This window comes from Helobdella robusta (genome assembly GCF_000326865.2).
Source record: "Helobdella robusta unplaced genomic scaffold HELROscaffold_116, whole genome shotgun sequence".
NCBI lineage: Eukaryota > Metazoa > Annelida > Clitellata > Rhynchobdellida > Glossiphoniidae > Helobdella > Helobdella robusta.
In genome coordinates, this window is record NW_008703643.1 from 79555 (window position 1) to 98887 (window position 19333).

The 19333-nt window shown below is 32.1% G+C and overlaps 2 protein-coding genes across 2 annotated transcripts; one reads left to right on the forward strand and one right to left on the reverse strand.

Moving 5' to 3' along the window:
- Nucleotides 1–7355: 7355 nt before the first annotated feature.
- HELRODRAFT_91895 (hypothetical protein) lies at nucleotides 7356–7805 on the reverse strand (the record flags this gene model as incomplete). The annotated part of the gene is made up of 1 exon (XM_009013302.1): nucleotides 7356–7805. The coding sequence occupies one exon, from the start codon at nucleotides 7803–7805 to the stop codon at nucleotides 7356–7358; it is 450 nt and encodes a 149-aa protein (XP_009011550.1).
- A 2295-nt stretch (nucleotides 7806–10100) lies between these two features.
- Nucleotides 10101–15229, forward strand: HELRODRAFT_104849 (hypothetical protein). The gene is made up of 3 exons (XM_009013303.1): nucleotides 10101–10413; nucleotides 11275–11567; nucleotides 14661–15229. Exons 1-3 carry the CDS (start codon nucleotides 10116–10118, stop codon nucleotides 15021–15023), a joined length of 954 nt encoding a protein of 317 aa, XP_009011551.1. The 5' UTR covers nucleotides 10101–10115; the 3' UTR covers nucleotides 15024–15229.
- Nucleotides 15230–19333: the final 4104 nt, after the last annotated feature.

Genomic DNA, 19333 nt, shown 5'->3' on the forward strand with positions numbered 1-19333 from the left:
AAATTAAAGATGGAAAAATGGGTATGAATAGATAAGTGTAAACAATTTAAATTATGTTTGGACTAAATTTTAAAGATAAATACGTATGAACAGCGGAGAAAAGAACATTGCAAAAAACTTTAAAATTTAATTAAAAACTAAAAACACAAGAACAAAGAATAATTAACAAAAAAGTTATGAACCTCAGAATTTTGTCTAGATTAGACAATTAAACACAACTTCAAAACAACAAAGAATAAAAATAACCGTTACAAGAAAATGACAAAGAACAATAATCGCAATTATTAGTGAATAACAAAGAAAAATAAAAATGCAGTTCTTTAAAAACAACAAAGAGTATTATCAACGGTTATTAAAAATAACAAAAAACATTAATCACAGAGAATAACAAAGAACCGATAGCAAGATGAAAACCAATCTTAAAATTCGAAAGCTCTCCAGTTAATTCAAGCTTCATGGCAAAGATATAAAAATCCCTTTTTATCGTCCAAATACGATCTTATCATACCCCTTTAATATGCACTATTTTCATGTCTGGGGCCTCTATAAATAGGCAGTAACCATGACAACGTAAGATCTATATAATGCACATTGTGGTGATCGTAATTGGCTATATTGTGGTGAGTCAGTGATGGGATGAGTTGAGAAATGGATGGATGGGTGGATGGATGGATGGATGGATGGATGGATGAGGGAATGAAGGAATTAATTTTTTGAAAAAGCAGCATACTGCACACGGAATGTAAAAAAATGAACGAATGAACTTCACAATGTGGAAATAAAAACATTTGAAATCATTGAACATTTTTCGACAATTGCAAATGTAATTTTTATAAAAAAAAGAAAAACATTAAAGTACCATCATTACAATTTATATAAAAAACTTCTTCAAAATTTAATGGCGCTTTTTGCTTCAGACAAACATACATTATATACAAGACCATTTCATCTTTTTATTTTCTACTCCATGACCAGTTGAAAAATATTTTTTTATCAATTGACGGTTTTCAAAGAAGTTCTAAAACATCAATATTCCCAAACAGCGCAACTCAAAAATGCTTCTGAATTCTTCTCTGAAGAAGCGCTATGCAAATTTGAATTGATACCTACTTGTACTGATAAAATAACATTCAACAATCACTTAATAATTGTATCTATTTGTATTTAAAGCAAGCATCTGAGACATACAAGCAGCAGTTCTAATAAATGAACCACCAAGCCAGCCTAGAACAGAGGAGAGGTTATCGTCCAAATACGATCTTATGTTTTTGTCGGAATTAATAATAGCTTGAATCTGGATTTGAAAGTGGGTGTGTAAAACCTGATGTGACCTCATAGAAAGACACTAACCAATTTTAATTGTACAAAAATATTTTTGTGTGAAATTTAAGATTTCAAGATGAGAGAGCATTGAGAATGAAAACAATCTCTTTCTTCATCACCACTAACATAAGCTTGAAACAAACTGTAACAACGAAATGAAAATTTAACTTTAAAAGGTAAATTTAAAAAAATTTCTTTGAAACGCTGTTGGATGTGGGAGAAAAACTATCAATATCTGTTACCTCAACCTTCTGTTTTATTGCTCCATATAAAAGAAATCGGAAACACCCACAACAAAAGAGTTTCCATTAAATCTTCATTACTTTTAAATTCATCTCGCATAAAAATGGAAAAATATTTATAATTACATATGTGTTGTATGTGTGTTGTGTGTGTGTGTGTGTTGCGTGTGTGTGTGCGTGTGTGTGTACTCCTCTGACGTGATAGCATAATTAGCATAATTGTTAAGGTGCTTGGTGCTACTCCCACTGTAACCGGATTCAAATGCATCGTAATTACTGCTTTTACGTGCAATATGTGTGATACACATGTACTGTATGCGTGCGTGTGTTGCAGAGGCGTAGCTAGGGTATTTTTCGCCATTAGGGTATTGTAAAATTGGCGCCCCCCTCCTCTCCATCTTTAATCACATTTTTTATTACATTAACATTGTAAAAATTATTGTTTACAAAATCAATTCGAATTTTAACGGAACACTTAATTAAAGATAGAATATAAATATACAAATTATAACACATGATTCAGTTACAGTCAAAAAAAATTTTTTCAGCCTCATTTTGGCGCCTCCTGTACTTGGCGCCCGGGGACATATGTACCCCCCCCTAGCTACGCCTCTGGTGTGTTGTTGAGACTTTTTAGAATAATTTGAGTTTTGGGCAAATGGCTAAAAATTAAAGGTAGACCAAATTAAAATTTTATAACACAACCAGCCTATCGTTATGATAAAACATAATATAATATAAAATGCAACGAGATAGCAATCATAATAGAAAGCCTTATTTAAGAACATAATTTGAAATATTCACATTTGGACATAAACCTGCTTTCCAATAACTCAAAACTTTTAAGTCAAAGAGGTCATCGACCTGTTCAACCTTGCTATGTTCCTAGACAAACAACTCGCCTATAGAGATATATTGGGCTCTATACAAATGACATTATTCTTATTATTTGTATGATTTCTATTACTATTATTCCGATGATTTCTAACCATGTTATTATTCTATTACACCTAGTGCGTTTGTGTCTGTACGGGCGGACATGACTTACGTACGTTAGCATTGTATTTAGAGTTTGAGGAAACAACTTATTTCAATCTTTTTTTTAGCAAATTAAATTTTAATTTTAACTAATTTAAGGTGTGCATGTGTGCAGTGAGTTTCATTACTTTTTAGTACTTTTTATTATTTATATTTTTTGTTATTATTATTTCTAATTAATTTTTTGTTATGCTCTGTTATTGTACATGCTATGTGGACCAAACTCGTTTCTGGAAAATTAGTATAACAGTTTCACACTTAGCCAGGTACAAATTTTATTTGATTTTTATCGCATTTTATTTTTTTACTCCAAAAACAGTTTTAAAAAACTTTTGATAATCCCAATTAAAAAGAGTATTTTGGTCGGAATATGGAATTATTATTATACAAATTAAAATTAAACGGAGAACTTTTTCAGAAAATCAATCGCAAACTATCGCATTGAGATGTTCATTTGACAAACACCTTTAGCTCAATGCCAGCGTAGAATCTCCATCATAGATAAACAAACTACAAAATTAAATGTTGACAAATTTAAACTAAATACATTAAGTAAAAAAATATAACTGTTTAACGTGACTAAAAGTATCTAAAATGAAAATATCAAAAATGAAACTTAAAAATAATCGAATTCATAATAGAAAAATAGAATACAACCTCGGCTTCAGACTTAATTACATTTGAAAATTCAATTTTTTCTGAAATAAAATTTTGAAGAAATAATTTGAATTCATTTTCAGAATAATAACTACGGATCAGTTTTATTTATTCTTAAGTTTCTGCAATGCAGTCGTCTGTTTGTCATCATCATCTTCATCACCACTCTTATAGGACTGATTTGTTATGAAGATATCATCATCTATATTATCATCATCACCATCATCATCTTCTTCATCATTCACATCATCATCGTCATCATTTATATTATTATTGGTGTTTTTATCACTATTATTATTGTTGTTGTTGTTGTTGTTGTTGTTATTATTATTATTATTATTATTAGCTTTTAGCATCAACATCATCGTCTTCACCATCGTCACATAATCGTGTCCGTCGCTATTTATAACCAAGGCATTTCCGCAAGTGGCAGCGTTTCAAGCCACACATGGCAGCAGATCTGATGACGATTTTAAGAACACTGAAAAAGACAATAGGTGCTCAGCGGGACCAATTTGTTAATTATTTAAAAAATAGTTTCAAATCAAATTTTTAAAAAAATACAATTTTGTCGATTTATAAAATATTAAATGTTAAAATGTTTTGCATGCAGGTCATAATGATGAACGAATGTTCCAATTTACTTTTATCTGAAAATATTTTATCAACAAAGAGTCAAGTTCATGTCAATGATAATTTTGCATTCTTTTTTGAAACTTCAAAACTGTATTTAATTTGATAATTTAGAACAAGTCAGAAAAAATGAAAAAACATATAGAAAATATATTGAACGTAAATAAAATTGAAAAAACAAAGACGGAATAAGAAGTTAAAAAGAAAATTAGCGATTGACTTTCTGGACTGAAGACCTCACAATTAAACAAACGAGTTTATTTGTGTAATTTAGTGTAATTTAGTCTTTAGAAAACATTAATAACCCGCTTATGAAACAATTCAAGCAGAAATAATTGTAAAACTAAATATGATCAATTTCAAACAGAAATGATGATTTTTATTGATATTATTACCATCGTTTACGTGTTTCTCTTTTCGTGTTGTTAAGTACATTTTCTTGTTCACCGGTTTTTATTTTACGAAAAATTGATATATGATTAAAATTCTCGCTTTTCAAGTTTAAATATTTTATTTTCTTTCCTCAACCTCGTGTTAAGAACACTTTCCTCTAATTTATTCATGATTAGCCCAAAGTTATTCAGTGCAAAATGATCACCATTCAACCGGATGAAAAAAATTTGCATGGCGGAAAAAATTTAATAACAGTAAGTATCACCTGAGTTATCGATCCCAGTCACCTGCTTTTTATCCCTCAAAAATGAAAATAAACAAAACATTTGTTTCCACGTCCCCCTGCTATCATCAGTTTTTCTGTTAATATTTACATGGTTTCAATACTGCTTATTGACAATTTTTCTTTTTAAAGTAGTTGAGAGTAAACGTTTTGTGTTTATTTAATTTTGTATAATTTTTCCCCAATTCCTGGTTTCAATAAATCATAGTACATTTTGGTTATTTCGCTGTTTCTCTGATTGATTTAGCTTGTTTATATGACATGCATACCTGTACAATGCATTTATGCATGCATGCACGCATACCTAGTAAATAAGGCTTAATGAATTATAAAACAATAAACCGGAAATGTGATACAAAATCTAATATTTGTGAATAATGTGAAATAGAAGTTACTCATTGGTCGGTGCGACATCATAACAGTTATATGAGTGGGAGCTTATTTCTATTTTGAAATGTAAGCTGACAACTAATTCTTGTTGTTTTTATTGTTTATTTTATTATCCAATTTTGCTATTAAAAATTTTTTTTTATAAATGTAACAACATATCGAACTGAATGAATTTTTAGTTAAAATTTATTTTGAGATTTTGTTGAATTTAACTCTAACCATGGCCAAATTTTCAAACAACCACAAGAGTATCAATTAAAATAACAAGAGCGATGATGAAACTTTTTTAAAAAATAATTTTACCAATCAGCAAAGTTGTTGACTCTGTGTTGAAATATTTTCAGAGTTTCGGGCGTGAGTTATAAATTTAAGTTATAATTGCAAATTTAATGAGATAATTGTTAAAGTTTTTTTTTTACAATCGCTTCTAAGATTTTTTCAATGTTAATGTAAGTGAATTGTTATGTAAAATTTCTTGTAAAGGTTTTTTGTAATGACTGAGTATGAACTTGACAGCAACCGTGAAAGTGAGTTGTTTTTTTTTTACACGAGGTAGCGTCAGTTATTTTAAAATCTCAACCTCTGCTACAGTTATTAACTTACATCAATTAGTTTTTCATTTTTAGGATATTTCAACAATTTCAAAATTCAAGAACTTTTTTTTCAAAATTTCATGCCAGCGTGTTTAGTTTTTTTAAATTTAACTATTTCGTGTATTGCAGTTTTGTTTTAATTAACGAAACAATCATATAGATATCTGATTTTGATGTTAATTAAAGCAGGTTTATCTGAAATTATTTTGCAAAAACATTTTTCAAACTTTGGACTGTTTTGAACAAGAAATAAAAAATTTTAACCTTAGAAGACTAAAGAAACCAATTCTATTACTCAGAAGTTTAAATTTATACGCACCCATACACATACGTACACACACATATACACACACCCATACACATACGTACACACACATATACACACACCCATACACATACGTACACACACATATACACACACCCATACACATACGTACACACACATATACACACACCCATACACATACGTACACACACATATACATACATCATTCGCCGACCAGCCAATGAAAATATTAATGCGTTTTTAAACCATCAACAATTTTTATGCATTAAGCATTTATTTGAATTCAATATTTTTACTATCCAACCAGTTGAATGCAAAATGTTATTTTAGATTTGTTCGGAATGAATAGACATATGTCTGTATGTTTGTATGTGCGAGCTTATATCTGTATGTGTGTGTATGTATGTGTGAACACGTGTGCATGTATGTGTCTGCATTTGTCTATGTATGAGATTGTGATTGCTTTGATCTATTTCACTATGTCAAACAAACAATCAAAATATTCATACAAAGCCGTTAATTTTGTTATTTAAGAAGACATTTAACAATTAATACTACCATAAGTTTTGTCAGATTCTACCAGCGGAATAGTGGTAGCCGCAGGAGCGCCTGCTTCTTAGTAGCGGTAGCTGTAGTGTCGCGACATTCATTGAGCAGTAGCTATAATGTTAATGGCACTGTTTTTAAAACTAAAATAAAATCTGCTACTTTTGAGTCAAAAGTTAAACTTCATTAAATCGGCGAAATGATTGATAATCTTCAAAAAAAGAAATCGAGATTAAATGGCGTATTATAGCTTCTACATCTGTCTATTGTTTTCAATTTTTTTCATCTTGTTACATCGCAACTAAAGTGATTTGTTTTCCATTGTATTCTGTAAAAATCCGTATAAATTTTAGCACGATGTTTTAACTCTAACACGTGGCTTTATTCAACTTTAGCACGTGATATTAATTTTTATAACGTAAATTTATTATGTGGTTGTAAAACGCGTGAACATGTGATCAACCAATTCGGAATAGAGGTGAGTGACAATTGAAATTTTTCGCGTCATTCCAGCCAGTAAAGTATGAGATTTCAATCAAAATGCGAAAAGCGAAGAGTATTTCTACAACACTTTTTATATAAAAGGTTGACTAGCGGTAGATATTTATTTGCGAACTTTTCATTAAATTAGCGGTAGAGATAGTGGCGCTTCATTTTGTGAGTAGCGTTAACAACTCTTGATTACATACCTGTTTCGTTCGAAATGTTCATTTTAATTTTTAAATAAAACAGAAACGAGTAGAAAAAGTTGCTGGTGTTATTGTGTTAGCGCTCTTCAGAACATGCGTCATTTTAATTTCGGGCTATTCGCAGATAAATTTTTGGAAACAATCTTAAACACAATCGTATCATTGAAGATTTTATTAACAATTTTTTAGCAAAAACAAAGCAAGTGTAACTTTGAAACGAGTTTAATGTTTTTTTAAAAATGCAGATAATTCAGTATATAAAATTTAACGAATATATTCATGCTAAATCTTTTCTATTTTCGATCTGGAAACTTTTGGATTTTTCATTGCGATCTCCTTTCTCGCTTCTTCCTTATAATCAAAGGTGCATTGATGGGTGTCTGAGTATCGGTGCAGACCACAGAATAGCCCGCCACACCTGCAATCGAACCCTGTCAGTCCCACTCTTTTCTTGCAGATGTGGCACTTGTTACTCTTCTCTTTCACTTTTGTGGTTGGAGCATCGTCTGTTGATTTCTTCTCTTCGTTTGAAGCGTTGAAATCACCAACGTCTAGCGTTTTTTCTTTTATTGACACGTCGCAAAATGTTGTAGCCAGACAATCACCATCAACAGACTGCTTGCTCTCTACATCAAGATTCTTCAGAAGTTTCTCATTGTAGCACTTCGAGCAATAACCATCAGTTGAGGAGCTGCCATAAAATCCACACCCAGATTTGCAGAAACTAAACATTTCTTTGCCTTCCATTTTCAATTCTTTAATTCAACTTGAAGCAAATTAGATTGTAAATAAACAGATATCGATGATTTGTCGAGTGTGATTTCTCTCCAGGAATCTCGAGCTATATATACGATCCAGTAACTAAACAATAATAATGAATTGAGCTAATTTTACAATTAGCTAATTTGCATTTCCTGCAAAGAAATCAAAATATTAAAAATTAATTTGCTAATTTTTTACAACTCGGTCCAATGGTCGTGATCAATGTGAAATGTGTTTGAAATTATGGAATAGTATTCTTACAACACTGATTAGGAACCGGCTTTGCATTAAATTAAAAAGCACACGGGTTAAAACAATCAAACATTCAATTAATTTGCTAATTAAATTAATTAATTAAATGAACTATCTATAACAGAACAGCTAATAATATCAAACTTATTGAGACGAGAAAAATGAGATTGGTACAAATAATGGATAGAAACACAAGTCTGTAGTACAAGTGGAGCCTCTTGTGTTTCTATGAAATTTTTCTCGATTTATAAAGTCACGATTACGATTGTTATTAAGATGTCACCATGATGTCATATCACGATGTCAGCATCAATGATGTAGTAACGTTCGTTATAATGTTTATTCTTGATTCTCAACGATAGAATGAACAAATAGTTAGATGAATAACTTGTGTTAATAATTAAAAATAACCATCACTCAACAACATATTGTTCACATTGATAAACATATTACTATTTATATGTGTTCATTACCTTTGATTGGTTGTTTGTTATGTTTGATAATTTTATAATAAGCATATTTTTCAAAAGCAATCATACCAAATTTTTTATGAAAACCAATCGGCCAAACCAAAAAAAATTTATTGAATTATTTTACGTCCGAAACCTTTTCGTTTTCAAAACATTTCTACCTTTTTTGTATCGCATGTTTTTAGTACAACTTCAATACTTCATTCTTTACTTTTAATTTATATATCTACATCGACAGTTAAAGAAGGACTAGCATTAAAGTTACAGTAGTTGCATTTCGAACTTTTGTGAACTTCATTTTTATTTGAACTCTATCGAACTTTTACTAACTTTATAATTTTTCATTTGAACTCCATAACTACGCATGCATGTAATATGTAATGAAAAATATTTTATTTCATACCAATTGTTATTTATTACGTCACTAAAAAACAAGTTACAAGCAATGAGGCATTGCGGTAAACCTCCACTAAGTTTCGAGTCACCAGGTTCACCAACACGTGGATCACCACATGTTACAGGCGACACACACGCACACACACACACCACACACACACACACCACACACACACACACACGCACGCACACACAGGCACCTACATCTTGCATTAAATTACGTTCCCTAGTGTTAGTAAAAAAGTCAGTACATACAGACATTACATATGCAGTTGCTCCGCGAGACAATTTTACACCGAGACGAGGTCTAGGAATGAGACATAGGCGATCAGTATTAGACGTTTCCTATATTATTTGTTTCCTAATTTGTTACCCATTGGCTTCTTTTGTGTTTTTCGTTTGGTGAGTTGTATTAAAACAATGATGTTGTTATCGTTTGGATATTGAAGTTTGAACAAAATATTGTTGCATATGATATTTTGTTTGTGACGTTATTAATGATGATATTTTTTAAGATTATTGTGGTTTTTTCATGATATTTTGTTGGTTTTGTGAACATTTTTCAAATATATTTTCTCGCTGTTGTAGAGTCTTCATGTTATTTTTAACCTCCTTCATTTTTATCCAAAAATTTTCAAAATTATATCGAGCATGTAAACATTATTCCATTTTTTTAAATAAAATCTTTCCATTGTTTATTTATAGATAATTTTTACAGACAATCTTTGATACTTTTTACAAAAATATTGAACCATTTTAATAATTATTTCATTATAGGAGCCAAGACAATTTGTAACAAGAGTAGTAAACTTCCCCTTGCAAAATGAACGTCTCCAGTAACAGCTTCAATAAAATATCAATAAAAACAACAACACCAACGATCATCTTCTCAACAACATTTATAACGACGCCAACAACAACAACACTAACAACAGCAGTGACATTTGCAGCAGCTTCTCAAGCTTCAGCAACGTCGACGTACCAACAAATTCAGTCACCACTCGATAAACTTTCTTCAATAATTACTTCAGTAACTCTAGCCTTAGTCATCATTCTCACCATCCTAGGTAATTTATTGGTCATGGCAGCGGTGTGCACGGATAGGACTCTGCGACAAAATGCGGCCAACCTGCTGGTCGCTTCATTAGCATTGGCCGATTTGATGGTAGCGGTTCTCGTTATGCCTTTAGCCGCTGTTCACGAGGTCAGCGATCGTTGGCTGCTAGGAGCGACAGTTTGCGACTTGTTCGTGTATATGGACGTGCTCTGCTGCACGTCGTCAATTTTGCATCTAGTGGCTATCAGTCTAGACAGATACTGGGCGGTGAAATGTCTGGACTACGTGCGTAACAGACCTGTCAAGAGAATCATGTGGCTGGTTGCTATCAGTTGGATTTTTTCGGCTGTCATCTCCAGTCCAAGGTTGTTTGGCTTGAAGGATGATGACAACGCGCACTACGGTCCCTGGGGCTGGGGTGACACCGCGGAGGATGGCAGCCTCAATTATACCAACGCGAGTAACGAAAATAACTTGGACGCAAAAGATGTAGCGTACACATTACTGAACAAAGCCAACAAAAGTGCTGATCCTGATGGGGTGGCAAATATTTACAGAACATTAAAAAATGTGAGAAGTCTTGAAATTTTAAACATCCACAACAACAACCACAACAATAGCAACAACATACACCATCACTCCACCTATTCAACAATTCCAGTAAAGGACAATCGCATAATAGACATCTTACATCTCGATGGTGATGATTCAACCTTAAGATGCATTGATTGTATCAACAACAGTTATCATATACCTAAACGTAAGTCAAATGTCAAGCACAACGTTAAAAATATCAACAATGCTGACAAAAATTCGTTGAAAAGCAATAAAGTTGTCATAAGTAGTAAAAATTTATTGAAAGGTCGAAATGATTTTGTGAAAAAAGTGAAAACTGACTATAGAGTTGTTCGTAAAATTGATGAAATTAATCATCACAAAACTCAAAAAATTAAATCAACAAATGATGTAAAAGTTTTGCAATTGACTCCAACAGCACATTCTTCATCACTGCCCTATAAAACTAAATTAAATTCAACGTCTTTATCATCATCACCATTAGCAGTGCCATCACTAATGTCATCATTAAAAAAGTCGAGAGTTTCAAAAGCAATTTCATCAGCTCCAAGATCTACCCCACCAATTCACAAACCAACACCGTCAGAAATGTTCTTCTTCGATGACAGCAACTACTACACCTTAGATCTGAACACCACTCTTCACTCGCAACATCTTCCAACCACCACTCCTCCACTTCACATACCAGCTGCTCTATGCGCTATCAGTCAGAACATTGGCTACACTGTCTTTTCAACGGTGGGTGCCTTCTACCTGCCACTCGTCGTCATGATCATCATCTATCTCAGCATCTACAGGGCTGCCAAGAGCAGAATACGCAAGAAGGCTTTCTCCGATAAAAATAAACATAAGTACGACAGACCCGAAGAGAATTGCGGCAAAAAGATTTTTACTGAAAAGTATTTCAAGGCGAATAGTTTGTCAAAATTTGAGAATAGAAACCCATACGAAGGTGGGAGCGAGGACGATTCCTCGTTCGTTGTCGATTCGCAAGACATTTCAGGAAATCAGAACCATGCGCGAAAGTTGGATAAATGTAGAGAAGCAAGCTATGTTAGCCAACCTGGTGATAAAAACTCTGATCGGATTTTAAAAAAGAAGGGTGTTACGATAACTGAGAATGATGTAAATTCTAATAATTATAAAACTACTCGAAACGCTGACATTAGTGACTCTACCGACAGACCGAAGTACGGTCGTCTTGAAAAAATAAAAATTCAAGAAAACCGGCGGACCTGTAGCGAAGAAAATGTCCATTCAACAGTTTCAAATAATAAAGAATGTAATTACAAATTTAGATTTGATTCTCCTGGAAGAAAAAATGTATTAATCGCTGGAGGCGCCAGCAGTCACAACAGCAACAGCTCTTACTTGAACAAAATACAAAGCACGAGATGGCCGAAGCGTTTGTTCAAATTATCAAACAATTCTGCAAAATTTTTCGACCTTTCCCAACTGAAGGTTAAATCAGAAGATGATGATGGAACTGAGGAGCGAAATAACTATGGAGCAGCAAATGAAACAAGAACGATGTGCCTCGAACCAATGACAAACACCACCCACAATCACAGTGCCACTAGAAATAAGAACAAAAGCAACACAAACATTTTAAAAGAATTAAACCTAAGCTGTTTCTTTGCTCAAAATGAAATGAATAATTGTTATGATTGTCTGAATAGTTCACAAACTCAGAAGAGAGTCTCCGAGTATAGAGACAGTAGTAGAAAGTTCGGAGAACTGGCCACAAACTCAACAATGGCCCCACCACCTCCTGAAATTTTTATCTCACACGATTCAGAACCATCAATGCACTCACTGACAAATAATCAAATTTCAGAGGAGTCAAGTGGTACGAAAAAGAATAAAAAAGTTAATCGCCATAAAGATAAAGACGCGTTTTATGTCGATCTCACAGCTAAATCGGCTATTCTTCCCATCTTAAATGGCAATCAGGCGCCAGAGTTTAATTCCTCTTTATGTGTAGGAGACATTAAAACTGACACTAATAACTCGGATGATGCTGGCATTACGCACTACAGGATAGCTGTTCATCATATTTATTTTACAACAGGAAGCTTCTCAAATGATGACATGAATGATGATGACGATGATAATGTCGATGATAACAAAGATGATGACGATAACATTGATGATGGCAATGACAACAACAATAGTGTTGATGTGAGGGAAGTTATTAATGGCGATAATGCTGATGAAAAGTGCGCTAATGTTCACAGAAGGAGAAATAGTGATAAATGTTTGGAAGAAACTGAAAACAAAAGCAAAGTGAAGATTAATGATAGTGATGAATCAGGTGACGAAGATGACGCTGATGACGGTCATGATGACGATGTTCGTGTGGCCGATGGTGGTGATACGAGCGTTTTTTGTGGTGAAAGCATCTACCAAGACGATGACGACGATAATGATGCCGATAGCGAGAATGAGGAAGATGATCAGGATGAAACTGATAACGACAATGAAGATGCCAACTCCAAACATGACGATGACGTCAGCGATGATGACGCTGACGATGAAGACAACATGGACAGGATATTTATTGACGAAGATTTAAAGCAGAGCGGTTACTACGCAGTTAGTGACAATGAAATTTTGAATGAAAATGTTGCTTGTAGAGAGTACGGAGTAAGAAATGACAAAAGTGGTCCTGACATGAATGACATCATTTCAGAGCAGAGTTCTCTTTTCAACAACAACATTCAAACAATCATTAACATTAACAACAATATTAGCAATAAACTTGAACAAACTATTGAGAAAAATAATTCGCACGTTGAGAAAAACAACAACCGAACTGTTGACATTACAAACAACAACAATAATGGCAACAACAACAACAACATTGATGGCAACAACAACAATCTTGATGTCATCGATACAAATTATCCAACGTCATCATCACAGGCAATCACATCAAGTTTCAAAAACACATCAGCCTCTCAGATCTTTGATGTCACAGCTGGAAAATATAATGCCATCCTGAATGTTGATGAGAACAACATTAAAAATGCCACAAAGGAAAACAATACACACAACAACTTTAACGGCAACAACGACAAATGCAAGCCTCTTAACAATAACAACACAAACAACAACAACAATGGTGATGACATCAACACTATCAACGAAAACAACAACACAACTAACACCGACTACGTAATGAAAGTTTTTGAGCAAGACCAGAGCAGTCGTTCCTCTGACAAATGTCTTTCAGATGACATAATCGCTAATGCTAATTTTCCTGAAAACGATTGTTATTATCCTAATAAAGAAGTCTGCATGGGCGATAGAAGCACTATTAATTTCTTACACAACAGTTCCAACAACAACACAAATTGCTCCAACATGACCAGTAACAACAACAACAGCAACATTAAGAATGAAATCACTCCTAACCGTAATAACGATAATATTAACAACAAAGTAAATCTTATAAACAGCAACCTTGAAAACAACTCTATCGATAATTTTAGTAAAAACATTTGTGATGAGAATCCCGTTGGCACCGACATCTTCGACAACACCAAGTACAACATGACCAACTCAACAGCGAATTTCTCCATCTTTCACAACAAACATTTAGCGCTTCGGAGTAGTAGAAGTTTTAGCCAAATTAAAAGTGCTAACGACAAACGCAACAATCTTCCAAACGAAAATACAATCCAGCGCAGCAACAACCAAATAGACTCCAACAATTTCAAAAAGCACAACAACGCCAACAACCTCAACGTCAACAGCTGCAGCAGCAACAACAAAAACAGCTTGACCCCCACGCCCCACAGTCTCAAACGACCTTCACTCGTCACCTGCTCCCGGTCCATGTCCGCTATATTTGCTAGCACGTTGGAATTATTCTGCCCTCAGAATGACAACCAAGAAAAACGTAGCAGCTTCTCACTGTTGAAACCAGCTGCATGTCGACCTTGCCTGCTGTCAATCAACCGATCGAACAATCAGTTTCTCTCCCAGCCCTACCTTCAGCAACAGCAGCACATACAGCGGCATTCACAACAACTGTCTCTTCAAAATTTCAGCAGTTTCAAAGTACAGCAGTTCTTAACACAACACTCGCCAAAACCAAGGAAGACAGCCGAAGAGAGAGCAAAAGAAAAAAGAGAGACAAAGAGAGAGAGAAAGGCGGCTCGAACCCTTGCCATCATAACAAGTTCCTTCGTCATATGCTGGCTGCCCTTTTTCACTATTGCACTCCTCAAACCATTCTCGACCCAAGTTCGTTCGACACCACCTCTCATCATCAGTCTGGCCAGCTGGCTTGGTTACTTGAATTCACTTTTAAACCCCATCATATACACGGTCTTCAATCCGGATTTCAGGTTTTATGATGAAAATTCAAGTATATTTGGACAATTTAAAAAAAAATTGTCAAATAATGATTTTTGCATTTTTTCCATATAAATATTCTGATAAATTTTTAATTATGAAAACTGTTAGTAGTGACTGATTGTTGTGACCAATGAAGAAAACACTAAAAACAATTTTACTATTTTCATGTCTGAACAGACTTCATTATTTTTGCATAATCATTTCTTGTTGAACCTACTTTGACAACTATTTCTAAATGTAGATACGAGGTGTATATAATAAGATAATAAGACAATAAACAAATATAAATTATTAAAATAAATATAATTCTTACATTAAAAAAAAATTTGACAACTGGATAGGACTTATAATTTAATTTAATAATTTTAATATTTTATTTATTCATCAATTCAAATCAAACAATTGTAAGAAATGAAAATGATACGGAGATCAGAAAAGAAAAGATCTTATGATAGACCACCGTTAAACAGAAAAATTTCATTTAAAATAAAGAAATAGACATTAATACAAACAGAAATTTAAAATTAAACTTAAAAACATAAAATAATAATACCCAAAATCGTTAATCAAAAATACGATTCAACATTTCAGGTTGGCATTTGCAAAGATGCTACTGGGCAGGTGTGTGGACGAGCGTAAATTGATAAGCAAGGTGCACAAGCGTCGTCTGCCTAAGTTCTCCATCAAGAAAAGACCAACCAGACTACAGACCAAGTGACCATCTATATACTATATATATATATATATTTATATTATATATAAAAATATTTATTAATTTATATATCTGTGTGTGTTTGTGTGTGTGTGAGTCTATGTGTATATGTATTTGTGTGTGTTTGTTTGTGTGTGTGGAAGTGTTTGTGTTTTTGTATGCGTTATCTTGGTTTTATTTAATAAACGATATTTCAACAATGTAAATATATATATATATATATATATATGTTTATTTTGTTTTTGTTGTTGGTTTGTCATCTTTCATATATTTATATCTAGGGCCAGTGTTTGTTCCTAATTCCGTTCTTGATTACAATTTTTTATTTTGAAAAAAACGAAATGAAAATAGATTATTGTGTCGACTGGCATTTTGAAACTTTTAAATATTTTGCGCTAATCAGCTGATGACAAGGAAGTTGTGTGTGATTGAATTTTAATTTTGGCTGCATTCGTAATTTCATTTGCATACACTGCTTTATTGAATACGTTTTTCGAACTTTCATTTTCATTTTGGTTGAAATAAATATTTACATGAACAATTTTAAGTGTAAATATTTTTAATTTAATATTATATTTTTTAAAAAAATATATAAACGCGTGGGCAAATCACCCACTCTAGAACACAATGTACATATTTAATTGTCCACATTTCGTTCATCATCCTCTCTAGTAAATTTAATTTAAATTTAAGTCTATGTAATGTTTTACGTGATACATGCTTTGTTTGGAACTGTTACTTGGGATGATTAGAACGTTGGAACAAATTTAATTACTTTTGCTTTTCCAAAATTTGACTGCAGTTAAGGCAGTAGGTACTGGTTACACACACTTAAACCACACACCAAATCACCATAATGTATATATATATATACATATATTTTAATTGTCGAACTCGTTTTTCATCGGTTTGAAATAACGAAATTTAATGAAAAATCAAATAAAATTTTTTTCATTTTTCCAAAAATTAATATATTCAGACGTTTGCTTAAATGAACCTGGTATTTACATGCAATATATAAAAATAACTTGAAAAATATTTTTCATAAGAATTCAAAACAACGTTTATTTGAATGTTTGTTGATGGAATATTTAACATCTCTCGTCCAGGTCTTATATCTGGTTAACGAATATTTTTATAACTCGTTACCTGAATCAAAATGTGATTTGGCTTTGTGAATGAATATTTCATCTATGATAGATACGGTTTAATGAAAAAATAATTTTGATTTTAACGAGAAATGTTTATTGGAAGTTATATATTGAAATAGTGTTAATAATGTAATATTTAAAACATCTGATTAATCACCCTTAATTCTTACAAATTATTTTATTATATCTCAATATCCATCCAAAATCGCTTGAACTTTTGAATCAAATCTTTTTCAATCGCTCTTTTTTTATTTCTAAATTAGTTTATAAACTGAATTTCAAATTTACAGTGGTGCGATAATCGTTCATCGAATATTAAATCACTTCTGTTATGATTAAAAGTTAGTTAACGTTTAAAATTTTTATGTTTTTTCGTTTTATGTCCCTGACATTTTGTTTAACCGGTCTTGAGAAATAACAAATTTTGTATTGAGACGAAGGGCCCTCAAAGCTATTTGGCCTTGTTAGCCAAAAAAATAGGTCGCCAGCCAGAAATTATGAACAAAAAAAAGGAGCCACAAATCTTAAAAAAATTCTTCCTCTGGTCGAAAAAACTTTTTCTTTGAGTAGGTACATATAGGGCCCTTCAAAGGTAAAATAGTTTTCAATGCGGCCCTCACAGCCCACCCCTGTTGTAAAAGAACTTACTCTGAATCAGAAAAAAACACTTCTGTTTTTTTTTTCTCGATGTTTGATAAATGTTTCAATTAGGCCATCTGCAAATTGATTATTCAAAAATATTGTAAGCTTTTGAGAGAGAATTTTAGTATTTATTTTAACTGTTTTTCAATTTGAAATTTTGAAACTTTCACAAACAACAACAACGGTGTGGGGGCTCATGTATTGTTAACAACATCCTAACCTATGTATTTGCTTTGTTAAGTTCCTACTTTAAACAAAACAAGCACCTACCTAACTCTAGGACATCAGCACACAGTTAATGCTCTACATATTAAATGCACCTGTTGTTATTTTAATCTGTATTCTTTAAAAATAAATCATTTTCACTTAAAGTATTTTCCACATAAATTTGTAAAACGCGTTCGGACATTTTTGATGATCTTCTTTAATTAAGAATACATACGAATTAAATGCACATGTTTGCTGTTCACCTATTTTATGTGAGAAATTTTGCTCAACTCTCTGACTACGGTTAGAATAGTTTCAGGAACAAAAAGTTAAAAAAATTAAACAGAAATTATTATATAGTTTGTTTAGAGTTTAGTTGATTTTTTGATAAGCACTTCTGCTTCAGAATTGTTGCTAAAAATGTGAACATTTTATCAACTATTTATGAAAATCTTCAAAACTAGTCTCATATTTTTTCTCTGAAATTTTTATCTTCAACTTTGTAAAACTTGTAGGTACGGTGAAATGTTTTTTTATTAAAATATTTTTTAAATATTGATCTATATGCACAATATGGTAAGGTGAAATGTTTTTTTAATAAATATTTTTTTAAATAATGATTTATATGTACAATTACATTCAGCTTGTTGATGTAAGTAAGAATGTTGTGGATTAAACATAGCGCTGATACACAGCGAGTAAAATAGAAATTTAACGAGGTTATCCAAGTTTTTTCCGATGTTGTTTGCCACTTTGTGTTTTAACTTTTGTTTGTTAAATTTAGGTATAGATTTTCAATTTTGTATTTCATTAAATGATGTAAACATTTTGAGATCATGTTCTTGTTTCACTATAGTGGGCCCAATGGAGTAGTGGTTAAAGGCGTCTGTTGGTCTTGAGTTGCAGCGACTGGATTCGAACGCAGAGATATCTGTCTATCACATGCGACGTGTGTATTGCGTGATTTTCACACGTACATAAAACGCGTACACTTTGTGTGTGTGTGATGAAGTTCTAAAAACACATACAAATATATAAATTTATATTTATACATTTATGTATATTGTAATATATCATTTGTTAAATATTTATATATGTACATACACAGATACGTGTTATATATTTTTAGGCATATTCAAACAAATTTCAACATTCATTTCAATTATTTCACTGACGAAAAATGACAAATGAAACAAGGACTATTACAAAAATTTATTGTTTGATATGTAATCTTAAAAAATCATTTTGAGTTACTGGTTGATTGGTTGATCATCCTTCAAGTTGGATCATTTACATTGTTCGATTTAATCACTTTAACAGTTAAATTGTTGAACGCCTTAGAGTACATTCTTTGCAGATACACACTTTTTGAAAAAAATAATAGGACAAAAGAAAAGAATATATATAGTGAAAAAGAAATTTTCAAAAATGAATCATTATATTCATTTCATTTAAATAACTGATCAAAGAATAATAAATAAACAAATAAGCGTCAAACCAGTATAACAAATTACAAAAGATTGTTTTATAGTAAAAGCAACTAAATTTTTTCATTTAATATCTTGTAATAATCATAAAATTTATTATTTTTAGTGAGAATATATATTAAATACAATAAAAATCGACGCATTGTTGAAAGCTTTTGATCGAAATTATTCACATCAATCACG